General features: G+C 47.1%; 1 protein-coding gene across 1 annotated transcript in view; it reads right to left on the bottom strand.

Annotated features, from left to right (window-relative positions):
- The window catches only part of SLC45A4 (solute carrier family 45 member 4), a 56,537-nt gene that overhangs the window by 28,618 nt on the left and 6,196 nt on the right, over nucleotides 1-21,723 (bottom strand). Inside the window, exons 3-4 of the mRNA XM_063079621.1 lie at nucleotides 14,362-14,473; nucleotides 9,353-9,990 (exon numbers count right to left, since the gene is read on the bottom strand). Coding sequence (XP_062935691.1) covers nucleotides 9,353-9,596 — 244 coding nt within the window. The 5' untranslated portion in view covers nucleotides 9,597-9,990; nucleotides 14,362-14,473. The remainder of the gene's footprint in view (nucleotides 1-9,352; nucleotides 9,991-14,361; nucleotides 14,474-21,723) is intronic.

Here is a 21,723-nt window from a genome sequence, read left to right on the forward strand (position 1 = left end):
TCTTTGAGTGCAGGGCCTAAGAATGTATTTATGTTTAAAGTTCTCCTCCACGAGCTGACCATTCAGTAAATGGTGTGGAAACTTCGTAAACATGGTCTCCACAGACACAAACTTCACTGTGAAAGAAAAACAAACAAAAACCTGCACAACTGAGAACGACAGCCAGCAGGACTGCTGAAAGGCCCGCATCCTTCTGAATAATCCAGCCCATGTGACAGACAGAGCTTAGGAAACATAAGCAGTGGAATTTGTTATTTTTTAATTTCTCAAACCCAGGCCAGGCCCAATGACTTCCAGTACTGGGATGGATCTGGCTACTGGTCATGACACTTCTACATTATTTTCATACAAAAGCTATTTGGAGCAAGGGGGAAAAAGTTGCATTTAAAAATGTAGGCTCTGGCATCAAAAATAAGAACACAGCACTCCTCCCCTATCAGGACCTGGCAACAGACACCGGCTGGGTAAAAGGACTTCAGGTCCTCATAGGAATACAAAGTTACCTGGTTTGCCGCTTGCTCAAGCTCCACGGTATAGTGGCAGGTGCCCCAGAGAACAAGCTGAGGGCCATCCCGGACAAGTCGCTCAGCCAGGTCTTGGTTTACGCATCTGTGGACAGTTGAGTCATCCCTGGCCTCGCTCCTGGCTGCCAGGAAGAGTGCCCACGGAGTAAAGTGCGAGGACACCAGGAGGCTGGGCTCTGGAGCATCCCACCTGCCACCCCCGGGGCGACACAAACACCATGAGAAGTTGAATGCTGACTTGAACAAGGATCCCAGCTGCCATTTAACATATCCAAACACTCTACCACAAGGCTGCAGTGTACCCTACGAACCAGCTGAGGCCCAGGCCAGGCAGGCACGTGAAGCTGCCAGGCCACTGCTAAGAGATGAGGACCCTCTGAGAGCTAAGCAAGTCCACTGAGAGCCACTCATGTAGGCACCTGCCTGATGCACCGGCTGACTCTCAAAAGCTGTTCAGAGTCTAGTGACACATACAATTAAAAACAGAACTGAGGTCCGGCCCGTGGCTCACTTGGGTGGGTATGGTGCTGATAACACCAAGGCCATGGGTTTGTATCCCTGTATAGGGATGGCCGGTTAGCTCACTAGGGAGAGTGTGGTGCAGACAACACCAAGTCAGGGGTTAAGATCCCCTTACCAGTCATCTTTTAAAACAAAACAAAACAGAATTGATCCAACCAAATAGAAAATACGGATTTAAAAAAAACCAAACTACTCCTCTCCAGTATGCCTCAAAATTATCATGTGAATCCTAGAAGACCTGAAGAGGTCCAGGGCCTGGGTGTGGGCTAGGGCCTGAGGCTGGGGGGCTCTGGGAAGAAGGCTGTGGCAGCATCTCACATGGGAAGGCAGGGTGTGGTAGGGAAGACACACTCTGGTGTCCCTGTGACTCCCCCAAAGCTCCCACCTCAGCACCAAGACAACGTGGCTCTGCACTGACTGCAGTATGTGGCTTCATCCCACTGGGGAAGCGCTGGAAGGTTCTCACAACCCCTGACACTCATGTCTGTGCAGTGGAGAGGCAGCAGGGTGAGGTCCAATCTGCAGGAGGGGCAGAAGCACCCCACCCCAAGGCTCTGTTGGGGACCACAGCAAAACCTACTCGAGTTGGGATCCTTGCTCCTACTCCAGTCTGTTCTCCCCTCTGGGCTGCTGGCAGGCTGGGGATCTGTCTTCCTCTGTGCCCCAAGACACCAGCCCTGAAGTTCACCAGGTCCTGCAATGCAGCTGATGTTCAGTGTCATATGGGGAGAGGGCAAGAGACACAGGTGAGAGACCCACCCAGAGCGCAGTGGGGACTGGACTGAAATTGGCCCACCCGCCACAGCAAGCCAACAGAAAAGCAATGGCCTCTGTGTTAATACCGGATGCTTTTATTACCACAAACCAGGAAGAGTCTTTAAAACAGCAACACCTTCTGCTTCCACTGTCAGCAAAACAAAATGGCTTTCCTTCAACTATACTAAGACTGAAGTTAATTTCCTGCTTTCTAAGATTTAAATACAGCCAGTTACCTTCCCAACAGGTCAACTCGGCTACCTGGGAGACCGTGCCTCTAAATCACCCTGGGGAGCTCCCGGAGAGGCAGGTGTAACCAGACCATCCAAAGGCCACGAGGAGAAGTTTCTGTTTGAGGCAAGTTGCTGACAGGTGACATCTGGTTTTTAAAGCCCTTTTCCCTACCAAACTCTGCACAAGCTTCACCTGTGCACTGTCCCAGTGAGCAGGTCCAAAAGGATTCCAGCCATGCTGGGTCCAAAGCAGAGGAGTCTTGTACCTCCTCCACAGCATAACAAACTGGGCTTCTGGCCTTGGACAAGAGCGTGTGGACATACCAGGTATCTGAGGCGCGTCCATCTTCCCTCCATCAACAAACCATTCCTTAGCTCCTCCAGCAAGCCTGGCTGCATGCCAGGCATGGTGCAAAGTTGAGTCAGTGTGGCCTCGCCCTCAAGGGATGCACAGAGGCTCCACTCTATCAAAGTGACAGAGAGCGACAGAGCCAGGAGCCATCCAGCATGACGGGATTGTCCAGTGGCTGGAGATGGACACCGAAGGGGGCTCAGGACGGGCTGTGTATGGGACGAGAGGGGGGGAAAGCAGAGTCTGACGCTGGGCCTGCTCAGCACCATGCCCCAGAGACAGCCCCAGTGACATAAGGCCCAGAAAACGTCACTAGGGTTGGCAACTGGGATGTCCCTGGACGCTCTGCAAGATGACGTGCACACAGGCCCCTGATGACAGTTTCCACTGAAGCCTGTGGCTGGGAACCAGAAGTGTGCACGAGCAGTTCCCCTGGAGAAGAGTGACAGCAGTGGCAGCTGGCAATTACTGATGCTTACCACATGCCAGACCCAGTGCTGAGCACCAATGCTGGTGTCCAAAGAGGTAGCAGGGCTACAAAGACGCAAAATGGCAGATTCTAGGACTCCCCAAAAGGAGTCAGCATTTGGCTATGGGTTACTGCTACCTTCCAACACCACCACAAAGGAGGGGACGGGAAATCTGTGTCACCTGAGCAAATAATGTAAATGATAAACAAATCAGAAACAGGCCTTGAATTATCACAGAAGTTAGACTATTGGAAAAGAAATAGTGGCTGGGAGCCAGCCATCATGCCTTGGTCTAGCCCAAGCTTCCCGGCCTCCTTTATTCTTGCCTTTCCCAGGGGATAGCATGGGAGCAGCCTCCAGAATCCCCGAGCATTGGTGCCTCCCAGAATACCCCACACCGCCAGGCTCAGCATCGTGAGTGCACCCAAGGGCAGACAACTCTGAGGACGTTGGGCCCTGAGAGCTGGATGGGACTCAAGAGACTCTGGTGTGTAACATGCAAAGAGCTCCAGGGAGGCCACACGCAAGGAAAGCCAGAAGAAAGGGAAGCCCAGCCCCTGATGCCAGGACACCAGAGTGATGGGGCCAGCCTGCCACACAGCGGGAGGAAGGGAGGCCCTTCCCAGGCAGAGTGGCTCTGTCCACTGCTTGCTGTCACCAGGCAGCAAGCAGAAGGAACTCCCGCGCATCTGTCTGTGCCCCACCCCCAAACAGAGTCAGCACTAACATTCTGAGAAGACAATGTAGTGACTGGAATAAGCACATTCGAAATAGGGTGGTACAAGTTCACAAACTTTAGAAAACTGTCAGAGATGATCTTCTGCATATTATCAATTAGCTGGTTACTCCTGGATTTAAAACTACTCTTCCACTAACTTTTATGATGGCAGAAGTCGAGCTAATTTACTTCTCTTTGCTTTCAGCTTATTGATTTTCAATGGGAAAATTCTCTTTGGGGAATTAATCTTATGAAAGAGAAAGCAGACTTGCTATTGTACAGTATTGCAAAACACAAATTATAATCTAAAGTTTTATGTGGACATGTTTCTTCTAAAGCACTTTAACACCTGTTACAACAAGATCACTATTTAGGTAATGGGAAAAATCCTAATAAAGGGTGAGACACTGCAGTCAAAAAGGTCTATTAGTTATCTATTGCCATGTGACAAGTTGCATACAATGTAGGGGATTACAGCAACGTTTATGATCTCACAGTTTTTGTGGGTCAGGAATCTGGGCACATGTCTACTTGGTGGTTCTGGCTCGGGTCTCTCACAAGGCTGCAATCCAGACTTTGGCCAGGGCTGTGGTGTCTCAAGACTCAGCTGCCAGCTCACTCACTTGTGGGCTGGCAGGGTTTGGTTTCTCGCAGGCTCTTAGACTGAGAGCCTCAGGCCCTCGCTGGCTATTGGCTGGAAGCCTCCCTCAGTTACTTGCCACCTGGGTCTCTCCAAGAAGGCAACTAGATTTGCCAAAATGTGCAAGCCGAGAAGACACAGAGAGAGTCTTCCAGCAAGATGGAAGTCACAATCTTTTCTAGTCACAGAAGTGACACCCCTCAAACGTTGCTATATTCTACTGGTTAAATTACTCAGGGGGGTGGAGCCAGAAAAACCAGGAGGTAAAGATCACCAGGGCCATCTCAGAGGCTACTGACCATAGGAAGTATCCCAGGGGTCTCGGATTCTGTTTATACTCCTCCCTGACTTTTTATGTCACAGCACCTTTATTTATTACATATGAAATAATTTCTAATAAACGCTTTTATTAAGAAAGTCTAAAAGAAAAAGAGAAAAGTAAGCAGAAGGAAAAAAAAGAAGGTAAGAGCATAAATTAATAAAATAGGAAATGGACGCTGGCTGGTTAGCTCACTTGGAAGAGCATGGTGCTGGTAACACTGAAGTCAAGTGTTCGGATTCCCTTGCCAGCCAGCCACCAAAAAGAAAAGGAAATGGACAAGTAACAGAGAAAATCAATAAACTCAAAAGCTGAGTCTTTGAAAAGATCAGTAAAACAGATAAACCTTTAACCAGACTGATCAAGACGAGAGATGATACAAATTACCAATATCAGGAAAGAGGAAACATTGTTACAGATCTTACAGCATTAAAAGCTACTAAAACTAATGAGTTTAGCAAGATACAAGGTCAATACTTAAAAATCATTTATATTACTCTATATAGTGCTGAACAATCAGAAATAAACTGAAATTAAAACAGTACTACTTACAACAGCATGATACAATTAAACACTTACAGATGAACTTAAAATACAAGTTAAAAATCTCATATGTAAGAAACCTATATACTGAAAATTACAAAACATTCCAAGGAGAAATTAAAGACCTAACATATAGAGAAGAGATATCATGGTCATGGATTGGAGGACCCAATATTAAGATGTCAATTCTCTCTAAATTAATCTATAGATTCATGCAATCCCAATAAAAACCCAACAGGTTTTTTTGTAGGAATTGTTAATTCTAAAATTTATGTGGAGATGTGAAGGACCTAGAACAAGTTTAAAATGTAGAATAAAGTAGGAGAATCTATATTTCTCAATTTTAAGGCACAACATAAAGCTACAGTAATTAAGGCATTGTAGTATCAAGTACAGACCTGTAGATCAATGGAACAGAATAAAGAGTCCAGAAATAGACTCACAGTATACGTGGTCAGTTAATGTCAATGAAGGTGCCATAGAGTTCAATGAGAAAAGACAGTCCTTTCACAAACGGTGCTGGAACAACTGGATTTCCATATGCCAGAGGGAGGGGAAACCTCTTCAACTCCTACTGTACACAAAAGTTAATTCAAAAATGGATTGCAGACCTAAATGAAAGAGCTAAAACTATAAAACATCTAAAAGAAAACATAAGAGAACACAGTTATGACCTTGGGTCAAGCAAAGATTTCTTAGTTAAAAAAGAATAAAAACACAATTTGATACATCAGATGTCATCGAGATTAAAAACTTGCTTTCTTGATGATACCAGTAAGTAAATGAAATAGCAAACCACAGACTGGGGTAAAATATTTTCAAATGTGTATCTGTTAAAGGACTTTTATCGGAATGTATAAAAAACCTCTTATAACTCTATAATAAGACAGACAACCTGATTAAAATATCAGCAAAAAATATGATTATCAGCAAAAAAATTTTGTGTATACATATTTCATATATAAATGTGCAATAAGCACACGAAAAGAAGGGCTGGTCGGTTAAGCTCGCTTGGTTGAGTGTGGTGCTGATGAACACTGAGGTCAAGGGTTCCAACCCTTTTACCGAACAGCAAAAAAAAAAAAAAGATTAACACCATCGTTCATTAGGGAAACGCAAATTAAAACCACATTGAGATATAACATTCACACCCACTTCAATGATTAAAATTTAAAAGACTGACACACCAAGTGTTGACAAGGACATGGAGAAACAGGAACTCTCATATACTGCTGCTAAGGCTTTTCCATCACTCTGGAAAAGTTCGGTCTTTTCCTATAAAAGTAAACCACCACTTACTACACGACCCAGCAATCACACCCCATCTCCTCAGGAAAAATGAAACATATCCACACAAAGACTTATAGGTGAATGTTCATAGCTGCTTTATTTGTAATTGCTACCAAAATGGAAACAACCCAAACATCTGTCACCTGATGAACAGATAAACTGTGTTGTGTCTGCTCAGTGGAATACTAGCCAGCATTAAAAAGTGACAAAGTACTGTTTTGGGCAGTAACTTGGATGAATCAGTCACAAAAGCATCATGCAAGTGAAAGAAGCCGGGACACATGAAAGTACTGTGTGGTTCCATGTAGATCCGTCGCAGAAAAGGCAAGGCTATGAGGGCAGAGGCAGGTCGGTGCGACTGCGGTGGCAGCGGCCTGAATCGTGGGACACTAGAGAGCCCCCTGGGCGATGAAAACGTCCAGATCTTAACTGTGGTGGCGGGTACGCCACGGTAGACACCTATCGAGCCAACCAAAGTGTCTGCATGGAGCAGGAGAATGTTTCCAAATCCAGTAGGGACCACCACACCTCTGTGTGTGGCAGGTACCTTTTTTTATAAAACTCTGACTCAAACCAGGGAAAATTCTGACCCCTATTTTGCCCTTACAAATGTAACTAGTCAACCCTGAGAAATACCTAGGCTCTTTTGTTATCTGGCCTCAATCTAAGCATATCTAAGAACAAATTCTCATTTAGTACTGTTCATTCAACCAATAAAAACACCTTCAGTGCACAAGTTCTCGCCTCCTGCTGAACAGGAACTGGGGTGTGCGGTTCACAGGACCGTGAAGTGTATAGGGTCCGTAAGGGTCTCCTTCATCCCCTGGGAGTCAGTTAGCCACAGCCCACCTATTTATCACAGTTCTCCCCCTTTCAGTCATCATTTCTGAAAGTTTCTATGGAACAGGCATACCTACAACTTTGAAAAGCTACCTTTCATATACGGTATATATATACATATATTTATTATCCTAAATTATCTAAACGCTATACAAGTCTCATGTAATAAGTAATCAAAACCAAACGACGACTTGCACTGGAAGTTGTGTGGAAATTGAGACCCACAGCCTGTAAAGCATGCAAACTCCTGGGAGGTGTGTTCAGTGTCAGGGTTTTCAAGCCTTCTCAGTATCTGGAGCTTCTGAATTTTGCACTCGACACCATGACCTCAGGAGTGGTCCAGAAGTGGCAGGACGGAGCCGGGTTTCTGATTCTGACCACCCTCGCTTCCCTGGACAACAACTGCTTTCAGAGTTACTTTGGTGCCAGGTCCTTACACATTGAAAGGACAAAACAAATGTTTGGGGAGCTGGCTGCTGAGCTCTATTGGTTAGATCAAGCGCAGTGTTGTTAACACCAAGGTCAGGGGTTCTGATCCCCTTACTGGTCAGCCGCCAAAAGAAGTGTGGTAAGAAGAACTGTTACCCAACCTCTCCCTCACTGGGGTCTGGCCACACGGTGATCTTTGAGTTTCATGAACCCACCAAGGCCCCTCTTTGCTCAGAGCCGCTGTCCCCACCCTCCAGGAGTCTGTGTTCCTTCCCTCATGACACTTGGAAAGCGGTGCTCGCTGGCCGGGACACGCCTCCCAGCTTCCTGCACGGAACCAAGCTGCTCACGCTAGGTGAAGTGGTGCCGTCCTCCCCAGCGCCCGTGCGTGTGGTGGGGCCTGAGGGACATGAGCAGAACCAGCTCAGAGTGACAAACACAGACACAGCGTGCAAGAGTGCCCCACTCCTGATCATGCCCCACAACTCCCCAACCCTCAGGAGAGGGTCTGAACATCTTGTGGAGACGGAAACTATAATGCATGGGATTGCCAAGGGAAAGGCAGGCAGAAACACAGTCATTGGGATACAGAGGAGCAACTTGTGTGCTTTCTTATGAGCATACTAGGTGGCAAGATCGAGGGGCGGGCACAGAACCACCGTGGCGTTTCTAGACCCCTGAGCCCACTGCAGCATGGCAGGAAACTTGTGCTGTCTGATGCAGACGCCACTGGGCTACCACCCCGTCCACGATGGATGATGGCAAGGCAGCAATCTCACCTCGGCCCTCACATCCCTGCGCTTCACTGACTGATCTGCACCCCAGGGTGCATAGTTAGCTCTAACCAAACAAGAAAAATTTTATATATCTGCAGCAAGAAACAGTCCTAAAACGAACAAAATAAGTAGATTTAAAAAATATGTACCATGTATATGTGGGACTCTACAGTAAGTAAAACTGATATTTTTAAATTGCTTGGCCTATTTCCTGGATCTCTTACACAGCTAAAGAGTTGGAAAATTACAGATTTTAAGACTTCCTCAGACCATAAGGAAAATTAAACATTCTCACAAAACTTTTAGAGCTTAAGACACCCCCCACTGGTAATTCGGAAGGGACACTTGGCATCTTCCACAGGCTAGTCCTGGTCACGCCAACCTGAGTATATCATTGTGAATTCTAAGATTTTCAGAAATACCCGTCATTCAGCCACTTAAAGTCCACAGCGAACTTGGATTTAAGAGAATAACAATGACGATAAGATGATGATGATGATGATGAAGACAGCGTCACCCTGTGTCCCCTGCTGGGCTTGTTATAAGCATGCCCTGTACTCTATAGGGCTGGTCTGCAATCCCCTCACTGTACAGATGCAGAGAGGACCCCTGACTCCCCCAGGATGGCACAGCCAATGACTGTCACTGCTAGCTCCCGTGCACTTTGCTCCGTGGTTCCTCGCGGTGTGGCAGGGACCGCAGGAGGGGAGTGCCCATGCCTAGAGTCAGTACTTAGCAATCCCATCTGTCCCAGACGCTCAACTTCCACTTTGCCCAAACCTGTAATTCAAGGTCAACATCCAACCCTGGTTTAAAAGAGGAGGAGAAAACCACCAGAGCAGGCCGAAGGGCGAGGAGAGGAGGACGCCTGTGTCCGGGCCTCGATCTGCCGCCACTCGCACGCAGCGCTAATCACGCACAGATGGGGAGGAGAACTTACCAATTTGCAACAGTATTGGCGTGACCAAAGCCGTTTCCATGGCGTAACAGAACTCCCTGCCAAACATCACAGCCCCGTGCATCACCCACAGGCGCATGGGGATTCGGTCTATGGAACCCTCACTGACGGTCTCCTCATGGTGCTCGGCCTCCGCGACTCCCGGCTTCCGCAGGTCCGGCAGGGGCACAGGTAGGTCTTGAACTTGCATAGATTCCGAGTCAGCATTCTGCGGGGCCATTTTCATTACCACCAAAAATATATATATATTTATTCTATCTACATAAATAATACTATCATATATCTGTAATGATAAATTAAGATGTCTTCTCTTTCTGCTCAGTTGTGCTCCTCAGGCAAGCAATACTTAAGACTCCTCTTTGTACAAATAGGTATCTCACCACTTCTCACAATCGCATGAGGCATGCAGCAAAACACAACGATTTTTGGTTGGATTTTAAACATATGGCTTTCTGGTTTACTGTGAATTAGAGTTAAAAATCCATAATTGCCATTCAGTTAATACCAGTTTCATCATTATTACTGAAGAGGTGCTGAGGTTATTTTTCTTGCTACAGAGATGTGGGAAGGTGACACAAACAGGTGGTCCGCTGTGAATCCCCATCGAGTGACTGGATGATCTGCAAAAGAGGAAAACAACCCGGCCAGAGAATCAGGGGGCGGCCACTGCACGGCCCTGCTGGACCGGCCGCCCGACCCCATGAGCAAGCTGTGGGCCCCGAGAAATGGGCCCGAAAGGGCAGGAGACATCGCTGCGGACCCTAATGGCCTCGATTCTCTGCTGCTTACTCAGGGTGTGTCTGTGCAGATCATAAAACCTAACTTCTAGAAAAACGCCACTTTCTCAAGTGGAACTTAAATCTGGGGGAGGAAAAGATGGGGCAACAAAAGAAGGCAGGGTCAGAGAAGATGAGGAAACAGAAAAAAGCCAAAACTCTTTGCTCTTTGGCCAATAATGACATCGTCCACGCTGAGTGCTGTGGTCATAACCCGCATGCTGAAGGCGGTTAGCGGTGCCATTATGATGGGGAGGTAGAGGTACAGGTGGAGGGGCAGGGGTGACAGGTGAAAGAGAACCAAAGGGGAAGCTTTAGACGCTGCCTGGAGAGGTGGCAGGGGGGCAGGGTGGGGAGCTCAATATCTTCTCAACCTTTCTAGGTTATAAAACCTTTTGTTAATCAAATGAAAATTAGAGCCCCTCTCTCCAGAAAAAACGTCTGCATACTTATATGCCAAACCTTTCCTGTAATACATAAGGGTTCAGAGACTCCCAATCCACAGTGCATTCCTGCAGCTGTGGAGCCCTGTAACCCCAATCCTAAACTTCCCACCCTCCTGGCTCCTGTGACCCAGCCTTGTGACACATTCTCTACCTGGATGAACACACCACAACAAAGCACCAACCGCCTGGAAACTAACTAGGAATGTTTGCTCAGAAATGTTTTAGGAAAATGAGGTCAATTGCCCCTGGTCCAAGGCGAGATCAGGGATGTGGGACACCCCGGGTTCTGGAGTGGCTCCAGATACTGGGGCTTAGTTCAAAGAGCCTCTGAAATCACACAAAATGGTGTTCACATTTTATGTTAAGGCAGGTCTGTGGGCTGATGTCGTACTGAAAAATTTTCAGCTGGTTCCAATAAGAACATTTCTAGTTAATATCCACTTAACCAAATATGGTCGTAATTGGCTCCTCCTCTCTGTCTCCCCAGAAGGGACCAGAAACCTCCAGGTGTCATCTTCACTTAGTCCCTCCCTTGGGGCAGTCCCGGCAGGGCAGGCAATGCTGGGCTGTGCTGCAGAGAGCGCTGCTCTGCCCCCTGGGGGGAGGGGAGTCCGCAATCCAGCTCATTCTTACATCCCTGTCTTGCTGCAGATCAAACTCAAATCACTACTAATTCCTCGGGAATCAAAGGTTCAAATACTCCTGTCTCTGTATATTTGCTTCTTATGTCCCCAATTTCACTACAATGGTACACTGCCGCCCTTATTTGAGAATTCTTTCAAATTTAACAAACGTCCTCTACCATATAAACATTTCACCTAAAACCAATGTTGCCAAACTGTCACTCTCCTACAATATTTTTTAAAAACACTTTATTATGGAACTATTTCTACATATGCAAAGTACACAGGAGATTGCAGTACGGTCCCAGCTTCAACAACTGACACACTGCCATTCTTGTGCCACCTTCTCTGAGTCATTCCTATCCTAAAAGAAAGTGTTATGATTTTCCCTCTTAGAAATCTGTCAATCTTACACCAAAATAGGGTCAATGATTTCAACTGACTTCTTCTACCACAGAAGAGAGGTCGCGTTTACGAGAAGAGTGTCCGGACATGTCTGTGAAGCCTACACAGATCAACCGGGCTTCTGGCAGGGACAGTGGCAATTAGTCTTCTAAGAGATCCTGATGACCTCATTAGAAACATCGAATCCTTCGGTTCTGTTCACTGGTCCTTTGTCCCACTGCTGTGTCTGTCCTTGGAGATGTGCACTGAAATGAAGCAGTCTCTGCTCATAAGTGTCATTTCAGCAAAGATAAAAATGAGGCAATACACCTCTGTACTAAGTAGACGTGAGATATCCTAAGGCAGTGGTTCTCAACTGGGGGCAATTCTGCACCCCCAGGGGACATTTGGCAGTATCCTGACATTTCTGATGGGCACAGTTGGGGGCGGGCAGGGATGCTGCTCAATCTCCCAGTGCAGAGGACAGTCCCACTGCAGAGAATGAGCCGGCCCCAAATGACCACAGTGCCAAGGTTGGAAAAACTCTCATCTAAGGTTATTACTAAGTGGAAAGAAGGTTTTCTTTTGAAATGCTTAAACTCTTGTTGGTTATTACGTTTCGAATCAATTGACGAGACTGGATGTTGTGAGCCTTCTTTCTCAAGGCTGGATAATGAACATGTTAGGGTTTGCGGCCGCACAAGTCTCTGCTGCATATTCTCAATTTTGCTTTTTTTTTTTAAAGATGACTGATAAGGTGATCTTAACCCTTGACTTGGTGTTATCAGCACCACACTCTCCCAAGTGAGCCACGGGCTGGCCCTCATTTTTGCTGTTTTTTAATGCCCCTTTTAAAATGCAAAAACTACTCTTAGCTCATTGGTCAGTCTTGCAAATCTGGGATCGTAGCTGAACCTGGCCCTCAGATTGGTGTGCCAACCTCTATACTAGACTAGGGGCAGGGAAGTCCCAGGAGCCTCACCGTCTAACAGCCCTCTCTTGTAGCAACTGGCAGGAAGGATGGCTGATGGGGAGAGGCGGCCAGGCCTCCAGCACCCACCCAACCTCACCCCCTGTCTACCCGCCTTCACTTAAGACTGCAGAACTGGAAAAGGCACATGATCCCGCTATGCGGTGGCTGCAAGGTCGGGTTTGTAAGAGGGAAACTGCTGCAGGCTACTCCTTTCCAGCCAGCTACTCCACAGCTAGTAACACTTCCTAGCAGTTTATTTGCAAAGAGAAGGTTGAGTCAGAATCACTGATGAGCCCTACAGAAAGCCCCAGCACACCATCTCAGCCTCCCACACAGTGTGTGCAGAGTCTGGGCCTCAACCCTTTCTGCTGAAAGGTCTCAGGAATCAGCTGAAGATGCAGAAACACAATGCCTTCATTCTACCTGGGAAAAGCCAAGGAGTGTGCAAAACTAACTACTCAGGGAGGGAGGCTGTGTCCCAGGTAACAGTCACACGCTGATAGCAGTATCACACCAGAGCAAGAGGACTCCCCCTAAAATGGAGTCAGTTATGGCACTGGAGTTCCTCTAAAGTATTTGGATTCAATTAAAAATGAATAAAATAAAATAAATTCTTTACTAGAAAAAATAAAAAATAAAGTATTTTGGCTTTCCCTACCAAATCTCTAAAAATTGGTTCAAAGTTGGCCTTCCAAAGAAAAAATGTAAAGGAGGGGTCAGGGGAAGAGGAGTGGCTGGCCAGGAGAGCCATCCAGTTCATGCCCCCTAGAGTGCCCTGACCCCCCTGGCCATCTCCACAGGGTCATGGTCAGGGCGAGCTAGTGAGCAGTGACGCGCATCTTGGGCTGACCAGCACAGCTCCCTTGTAGCCCAGCGGGGGATGGGGGTCTGCATGTCCAGCTGTGGCCACATGTGTGATCTTCTTCTGAAAGAGCGAGGCTAGGGCTGGCCAGTTAGCTCAGTTGGTTACAGAGCAGCTGTATAACCCCAAGGTCACGGGTTCAGATCCCCATACCAGCTGGCTACACACATACCAAAAAAAAAAAAAAAAGATGAAAGAGGGAGGGTGCTAGGGGCCTGGGGCGCCTGTCTCTAGGACCCCCTCAGACGGTGCTGTAGTCTGCGAGGGGCCTCAGTCCAGGGTCTTATTTCTGGTGGCAAAAGGAAGCAATCATCCTTCAAAGCAGAACACTGCCTCCAGTGGCTGCATTCCCCAGAGCCACACCATAAAGTCCCACTGGCCAACACCCACCATGCCCCGCAGTGCCCAAGAACCTGGCTCTGGCCGTTCCGCCAACCTCACTCTGTCCCCTTACGCCTCCTGCCTTCAACTCAAGCCAGACTCTTCTCAAGGCCCACTCCTTCCTCTTCAGAGCAGGTAACCCCTGCCTCCTGCAAAGGGCTTCACGGCTACTGTACTTGCACAGCAAAACCCCACACATCAGCGAGAAGCCCCCATGAGACCCCCCCCCCCCATCTTCTTTTCCATCTGGTTTTCCTCTGTTTTTGGATCTCCCGGTGTTAGTCCTTGAAGGGACAGTGTCCACACTGCCCTAACCTGGGCTCCCCCTGCACTGCGCCTGGCCACACAGCAGGAGCTCGGTAAGGTTGTTGAAAGGATAAATGAATGAATGAATGAATGAGGAAAACCAGCTGGTAAGCACTATGGGGCTGTGTGCACTGGAAAGCCACCCCCACCCACCCGCTATCTGAACAATCACACCAGGCGACCTGGGTGACCGGCCACTGAAGTCCTCATGAAATGGCATGAGCATGGTGTGGGGTTTACCTGTTATTCAAGTAGTCTAGGCATTAACACAGCTGGCTTCCCTTCCTCAAGCAGTGCAAATGCAGTTTGCTGTTCTGTAAACAGATTTTACACAGGTAGCTTCACTGTCAATCTATATTGATGAAAATGACAAATATTGTTAGCATCTTCAGTTTTTGGTTTTTTAAAGTAGCAGTTGAGTACAAAAATCTACCGAACATCTCATACCGTTATGAACTTACGCAAGTAACATTACCCCCCCAGGTGCCAGAACCAGTGCAAGTTGTCAATGTTCAGGAGCAAGCTAAGCTGAGGCAACTTTCCAAACAGGAGTTTAAATACAGCTAAATTAGCTACTCCACAAAATCAACTCACGACAGCGGGCACTGTGTTTCTTTCAAAGATGCACTGATGTGACTAACCTGGTTTTAAAGAAGGACACCTTGGAAGACAACATCAAACTGCTCATCATCAGGATATCACTTGGTATAGTTACCGTTTCCAAAAACTTTATTTATGCAAAGCCCTGGGGATTTTGGGTGCATTTTACAGAAGACTACAAAATAATTTTAAAACAAAGTTTAAGCAACATACTTAGACATAAGGGTCGTATCACCTTGTCGAGGAGTAAATATGGGTATATAAAGATCTAAAGGATGGAGCTGTGGGGGGACAGCACCGTGACCCAGACTGGGCACAGGCCATTCTGACAGGAGAGCTGGCAGTCTAAGGGCAATGCCAGAAGAAATGGCATGAGTGTTTCTGTGGGTCCACAGCACAGAGGAAATATACCAGCAAATTCTGACTCATTTCAGAAAAAACAAAAGTACGTTCCACAAAGACACTAGGTCAGACAATAATAATAGGCCATAGAAAGTTCAACTCAACTATTGGTTCCAGCAGAACAGCACAGACACATCTTAGACCTCTAATTTGTATTCTTGTGCATGGGGTAAGTTAATGATCCACTTTTATCTCTTGCCAATGGCCATCCATGTCTCAATATGATCTCCTTGAAAGTCCATCCCCTGCACTTTGACACTTCTCTTTTACCATATACCAGTTTCAATCTGCACTTGTGTCTGTTTCTCGTGTTCAGCTCTGTTCCACTAGTGAACCTGTCTACCGCGTCTACAGCACCGCTGCAGCAGCAAGGCTCTCGGTGGCTTCCACCTCTGCCAAGGCGGTTCCCGCTCGCTGCTGCTTCTCCCGGTGTTTTCCTATTTTCCATGTTTATTTCCAAGAACTTTACGAGCATATGAACACTGAGAGCAGCCCGATTAGCTCTGGATAAAAGATCTTGTTGGTATTTTTATTGGGGTTCCATTAATTTTATAAAACCGCTTAGGGAGAATGAACATCCTCGGGCGGCTGAGTCATCCTGTCCGGAACGAGAGCTGTCTCCTTCACTTGAGCCTGCCCGGTACCTCTTGGAGAATTTACGAGGAGTCCTTCCACAGGTTGTGCACATTTCTTAATTTATTACTAATTATTTTATCTTTGTCATGGTCACTGAACATGGGATTATCTCTTCCCTTGTATTTTCCAACTGATTAGTTTAGATGCATGAAGAATGGTGTTTTTTATTTACTTATAATTGTTTACTTATAACGTATAACATTTACTTATAATGTTTATAGTTCATATGTAGTGAAAATGTACCATTCAGTTGGTTTTGACAAATTTGTATCAAGACAGACATCTCCACCACCCTGAAAGTCCCCTTGTGTACCTTCCCATCTAATTAAGGCCACTGATTTTTATATTTTAATTTTATAATCTAATTCCTTTACTGTCTGAGTGAGAATGGACAAAAAGAAGAATATAATCAAATCAACAACAAATCTACTAACCATTACCAAAAGATGTCGAGTCCCCAACTTAATGGTGAATTATGTTTCCAAAGTTCATGGATATGTGCTTGGATCGAATCATTCATTTCCCCAAAGACCATAGTGAGGACACCAGTGTGGCCTCTGGTCCTTCCCAGTCTGAGTTTAACTCAACGACGGCCATCATTCAAGGCTGGGGATAAGGACCAGCATGGTGTATGGCTGCACTTTTCCTGGGCACAAAGACTCTGAAAAAGAGTTTAAAAACCTCCCCTTTGTGACCTCCCCACACTTACTCCATCTCTAGGACCCCATAAGAAAAGGAAAGAAGCTTTGAGAGGAAAAGGAAGGACCGTGCAGGGCGGGGCCACAGTGACTCCAACCACAGGCCAAGCGACCACAGGCAAGCGCTGGTGCCAGATGTGTCATCACACTTAGGCTGTGAAATTATCTCCATGAAGTCATCTTAGAGCATGCAAATTGTCTTCTTTAAGGAAGCTATCTTATATAAATGCTAGAGCATTAACTGTAACATCTAAAAACATTAAAATGTTTCTTCCAAAGGACATAATTTAAAATGTCAAGCTAAAAGGACACACTGAAGCAATTTAAGAAAGATCACACTGCTCTTTCCCAAAAGCACAGGCAGTTCTGTATTCCTAAGAGCCTCATCATAAGTTGTTCTAAAATGTGGAGAGGTTTAAGAGTATCTGGTACCGTCTATTCAAAAGACCCGTAACACCTTTAAGATGGGTTCTCCCAAGCACAGAAAAACCACTGCCCTTTGGAACCTGCTCTGGTGCTGGTCGGCACATTCAGCGACGACGACTTTGTTATGATGTGCAGATTCATTCAGACAAGTGAAACTACAGTCGTTCCAATCAACAACTTCCTCTATTGTCCTGTTTCTAATTTAAGGGTAGCTGATGCCAAAACATGTGACTTCCTACAATTTGCTGAGTGAAGAGCTGGCTGTAAACTTAATCTCATCAAAAAGTTAACTGGAGAGCAATTTGTGACAGGCACCCCAAGCTTAGGTCGGAGTTCCAGATCTGCACGATAGTCACAATAGTCAAGAGGAACATGAAAATTCAGTAATCCTCATTCTGGAAACACATGCACTCTAACTACAAGTGTGTCCTCCTCTCCTGGCCTGGCGCACACACATGTGCACCTGACACTGTATTGGTGGCACTACAGGTTTGCTGGCACAGCTGTTTGTTCCCCACAGCCACCATCTAAACACGGGCACAAATGGGGGTGCCCCACCCTCAGAAACTCCACCACCACCGCTAACAGTTTTCTATAGAAGCGTGCGCTATTAACCCTGGTTGACCCTGCTTACTACTCGCTACTACAGTTCTCCCGACCGTCGCCTGCATGTCTCCACCCCCCCACCCCCTGCCTGCCTCCAGGTGACCATGGATAAGAACAATAGTTCATGGACAACACAGAAGCCACGGGAAGCAGACAAATGGTAGCACTCAATAAAGAAAATCAGCTTTTGGACCAAGAGTATAAAAAATGTAAAAATCAAATCAAGCAACTTCAAAATATCCTTGGAAGAATGAAAGGCAGCATTCTGGCAATTCTGCTCATAATGATATTTCCTCAAAAGCATTTAAGAAATCCCACTCATTCCCAATATAAAATCAATGTTGTGTTAAAAGAATGAGAAGCCACAGAAGGGCTTGTCTTTGCAAAAGACATGTGATAAAGGACGTTACTCAAAATATACAGAGAACTCTTGAAACTCAACAGTAAGAAAACAAACAACTTGATTAAAAAGTAGGTCAAAGGCCTTAAAAGACACCTCATAAAAGATATATAGATAGGAAAAATACGCAAATAATCATACGAAATGATGCTCCACATTGTATGTATTAGAGAAATGCAAGTTAAAAACGAGACACCACTGCACACCTGTTAGAACGGCCAAAATCCAGAACGCTCACAATGCCAAATGCTGACAAAGGGGTGGAGCGACAGGAATGCTCACTCACTGCGGGTGGGAGTGCAGAATGGTGCAGCCACCGTGGAAGACAACTTGTACAATGGTGTATATGCACATTGTGCTATCATACAGAGCAGTTTCACTGCCCTAAAAATCCTAGTCATCTCCCCTCCTCCCTAACCCCTGATAACCACTGATCTTTTTACTGTCCTCTGGTTTTGCCTTTTCCAGAGTGTCATATAGTTGGAATCACACAGTATGCAGCCTTTTCAGATCAGGTTTTGGTTTACAAAACCAAACATACTTTTACCATGTGATCCAGCATTAACCTCCTTGCTATTTACCCAAATGAGTTGAAAATGTATGTTCACACAAAAACCTGCACAAGGATGTTCACAGCACCTTTATTTGTGATTGCCCAAACTTCAAAGGAATCAAGATGTCCTTCAGCAGGTGAATGGATAAGTCAACTGTGGTACATCTAGACAATGACTATTATTTAGCGCTAGAAAGAAATGAGCTATCAAGCCATGAAAAGATATGGAGGAACTGTAAATGCATGTTACTAACTGAAAGAGGCTGGTCCCTGGACCTCCAGTGCACCTTCTCCTGGACTTCTTCCGTTTGACCACATGTGCTGGCCTGGCCTGGTCCCTCCCCCACTGGACAGTGCCCCGGGGTCTCCTCCTGACTCTTCCAGGCACCACCCCCAACACTGCCCTTCCTTCACCATGTACTCAGGCCTCACCCAGAGTCACCTGGGCCAGGGAGCTCGCTCCCATAGGAACCAGACCACAGCACTCACCGCAGGGCAGGCAACACCCCCACCCATGCAGGCACAGACACAGATGCCTGATACCCTGGGGCACAGTGTCCTGTCCTCCAAGGCAGCCTGAGCTCCTCAGCTCTTCCTTTAGAACCCATCAGACATAAGGCACCGCCAGCACCTCCCCCTTTTCATACTCTGGCATCCCAGTGTGAAGGAGGGGGCTTCCAGCAGCATACAGCAGCCCCCCACCCTGGTGTCCCCCTCTGTGGCAGCTCTGCACTGCCCTCCGCCAACCCCAAATGCAGGAAGTATATGGTCACCTCTGGGTGTCCAGAACCTGCCCAGCGCAGGCACCCAGATGGTTTTTAAAAGAAATGAATCCATGAGCACTGAAGGCAGAGGGCCAGGCTAACCCACAATTACGCCATTAAAAAAAGAAAACCAACTTCTAGAAATCGTTCCCTTTTAGTGAGAAGAAAAAGATGATCGTAGAGCTCAAAGAAGATCCATTTCTCGTCTAAACAGGAAGCAGAAACAAGCATGTCAACGCTAATGAATAGTCGAGATTTTTTGTTATTTTTATTATCAGAAACTGGCATACTACAATTTAAACAAACTTTCAAGATACACACATACACCTTAAGAACTATTTAATACCTCTAGAAAAAGCCACCTCGCCTCCACCCCGACATAAATAACAGAAGCTCACAATTAATTTCACACCTACACGTAATTCCTCAGGAGCTGCTATCCTTTCTTAAGCCAGAGCAGGGGAGTGCCGTGGCTGTGGCCCCAGGAGCAGGTGCACTGAGGAGTGGATGTCTGTGCAAGTGGCATGCTGTGAGTGACCCTCATGCGTCACATCATCCAGACAGTCACCGCCTGAATACTTGTGTCTGATGCCAACGTGGCCTAGCGGACTTGTCACAGGCCAGCTGGGAGACCTTGGGCAAGTTCATTTACCTTCTGCTGGGGCTGCTTTCTCAGTGGTAAATCACAGATAGGCAAGGGCCCTTCCCCCAGCCCAGAGGGTTTCCTGGTCCCCCACAGCAACAGGTGAACTACCTCTGGGTCCACACAGCCCCACAGCCGGACTGGCACTCCTGCCTCCCTGTGCAATCAGGTATATGTTAGTGTCTTCCCGACCCACTGCAAGACCCGTGACCCCAGTGGCTGGCAGAGAATGTGACCTGGCAAGGCAAGGACTCAAAAGGACCTAAAAACAAGCAAAGAAGTCATCGTGGGTTCTAATGCCAAGCCAGAGTGAAAGAGCCACAGCTGTGATGCCCCACAAAGGATCTGACCCACACTGTTCTTGCAGCCCCTTCTGAGCCCAGCACACTGGCCTAACCCTACCCAATGGGGCAGTGAAATCTGCTGGGAACTGAGCCCTCACTGAAAGGGCCCTGAGAGGTTCCCGGCAGAGAAGACCTTCCAGTCACTAAAGTAACAGGCCAAATGTAAGATGATGGAAAGGTGGCTGTGCGGCACAGTTAGGCTGCCACCTCGCAGCATCCTGGGCATTCTTGGCTGGCACACCCAATTCCGGGAGCCATTTTTCTACCTGCAAAGGAAAACATCAGAATTGCCAACAGAGTTGTGGGATCCTACCAGGAATTCCAGGGCTTGTGGGGCAGGGCATGGGGCTGCAGACTCGCCCAGGTGTCCAAGAATTACGTCTCTTAGAAAGGTAACACGGGACTGGACAGTGCCAGCTCCTACCTTGGAGGGCTGTCTCGTGAACCAAATGGGAGCAGACAGTGAGCACTGGATTAGCTCCAGGACGAGCCAGGGAGAAAGCTCAGCTTCTCTCCACCAGACACCTTTCTATCCCCCAGACAACAGAGGGACAATCGGCTCTGACGTGGTTGTGCATGGCGAGAGTCCACGGTTCACTGATATTCTTCCTTGCACTACCCCAGAACTGACATAGCGCACGACAGGCTGGCACATGCCCACATGCATGCCTGCACATACAGAGGCACACACATGCACACACAAGAGGGAGGCCGGGCTGAAGGACCACCAGTGTCTCTTTAAAATTTAATTTTCTATTGACCTTCTTGATCTTGTAAAGACAGGGAAATGCAGTCTCCTTGGCTCCCATGTTCTAAATAGAGATAAATTCATTCAGTTTAGGATAATGATTATGAAGGCTGCTGACATGGTCAGGATAATCCCCAAAATACGCTGAGGCCAAAATCTTAAATGGAGTTGGCTTGTGAATGACCTGTCAGCTCACACTCCAGAGCCAATGGTCAGCAGGCACTGTGGGCTCTGCCCTCCTGTCCATCCAGAATCCCACATCTCCCACCTCCACTGCTTCTGCTCCGGTCAAGATGAGCTGATTGGCTTCTACCCTTGACCATCAGGGTCTGTTCTCAATACTGTGACCTCAAAATACCAAGTCAGATCATTCCACCCTTGCCTGTAATTCGCTGCTGGGTCCCAACTGGCTCTCCAAGTCCTTTCGGAAAGCCCCCCCAGCTCTCAGGCCCACAAGCTCTGCCCTGGCCACATGGCACCTGCTGGCAGGTTCCACCTTGGGGTCCTGCATCTGCTGAGCCCTGTGCAGCTGCTCTTGCTCAAGTGGCCCTTTCCCAGACTACCATGCCTCCTTGAGCCAGTTCCAGTGAGACTCCAGGCTCCCTGCTTTCCCTCCCCCTCAGCTAAAAGCATACCACCAAATGGAAAGTAAATGCTACGGTATATTTTAAGTTAAAGAGGCAAACTCTACCAACAGTTTACATGACAGTAAATATCCTTAATTGGACTAAATCAAAGTTATTTATGACCTCACCTTCTAAAATTTAGGGGCCAAGGCATTA

The sequence above is a fragment of the Cynocephalus volans genome, chromosome 15 (genome assembly GCF_027409185.1).
Source record: "Cynocephalus volans isolate mCynVol1 chromosome 15, mCynVol1.pri, whole genome shotgun sequence".
Lineage (NCBI taxonomy): Eukaryota > Metazoa > Chordata > Mammalia > Dermoptera > Cynocephalidae > Cynocephalus > Cynocephalus volans.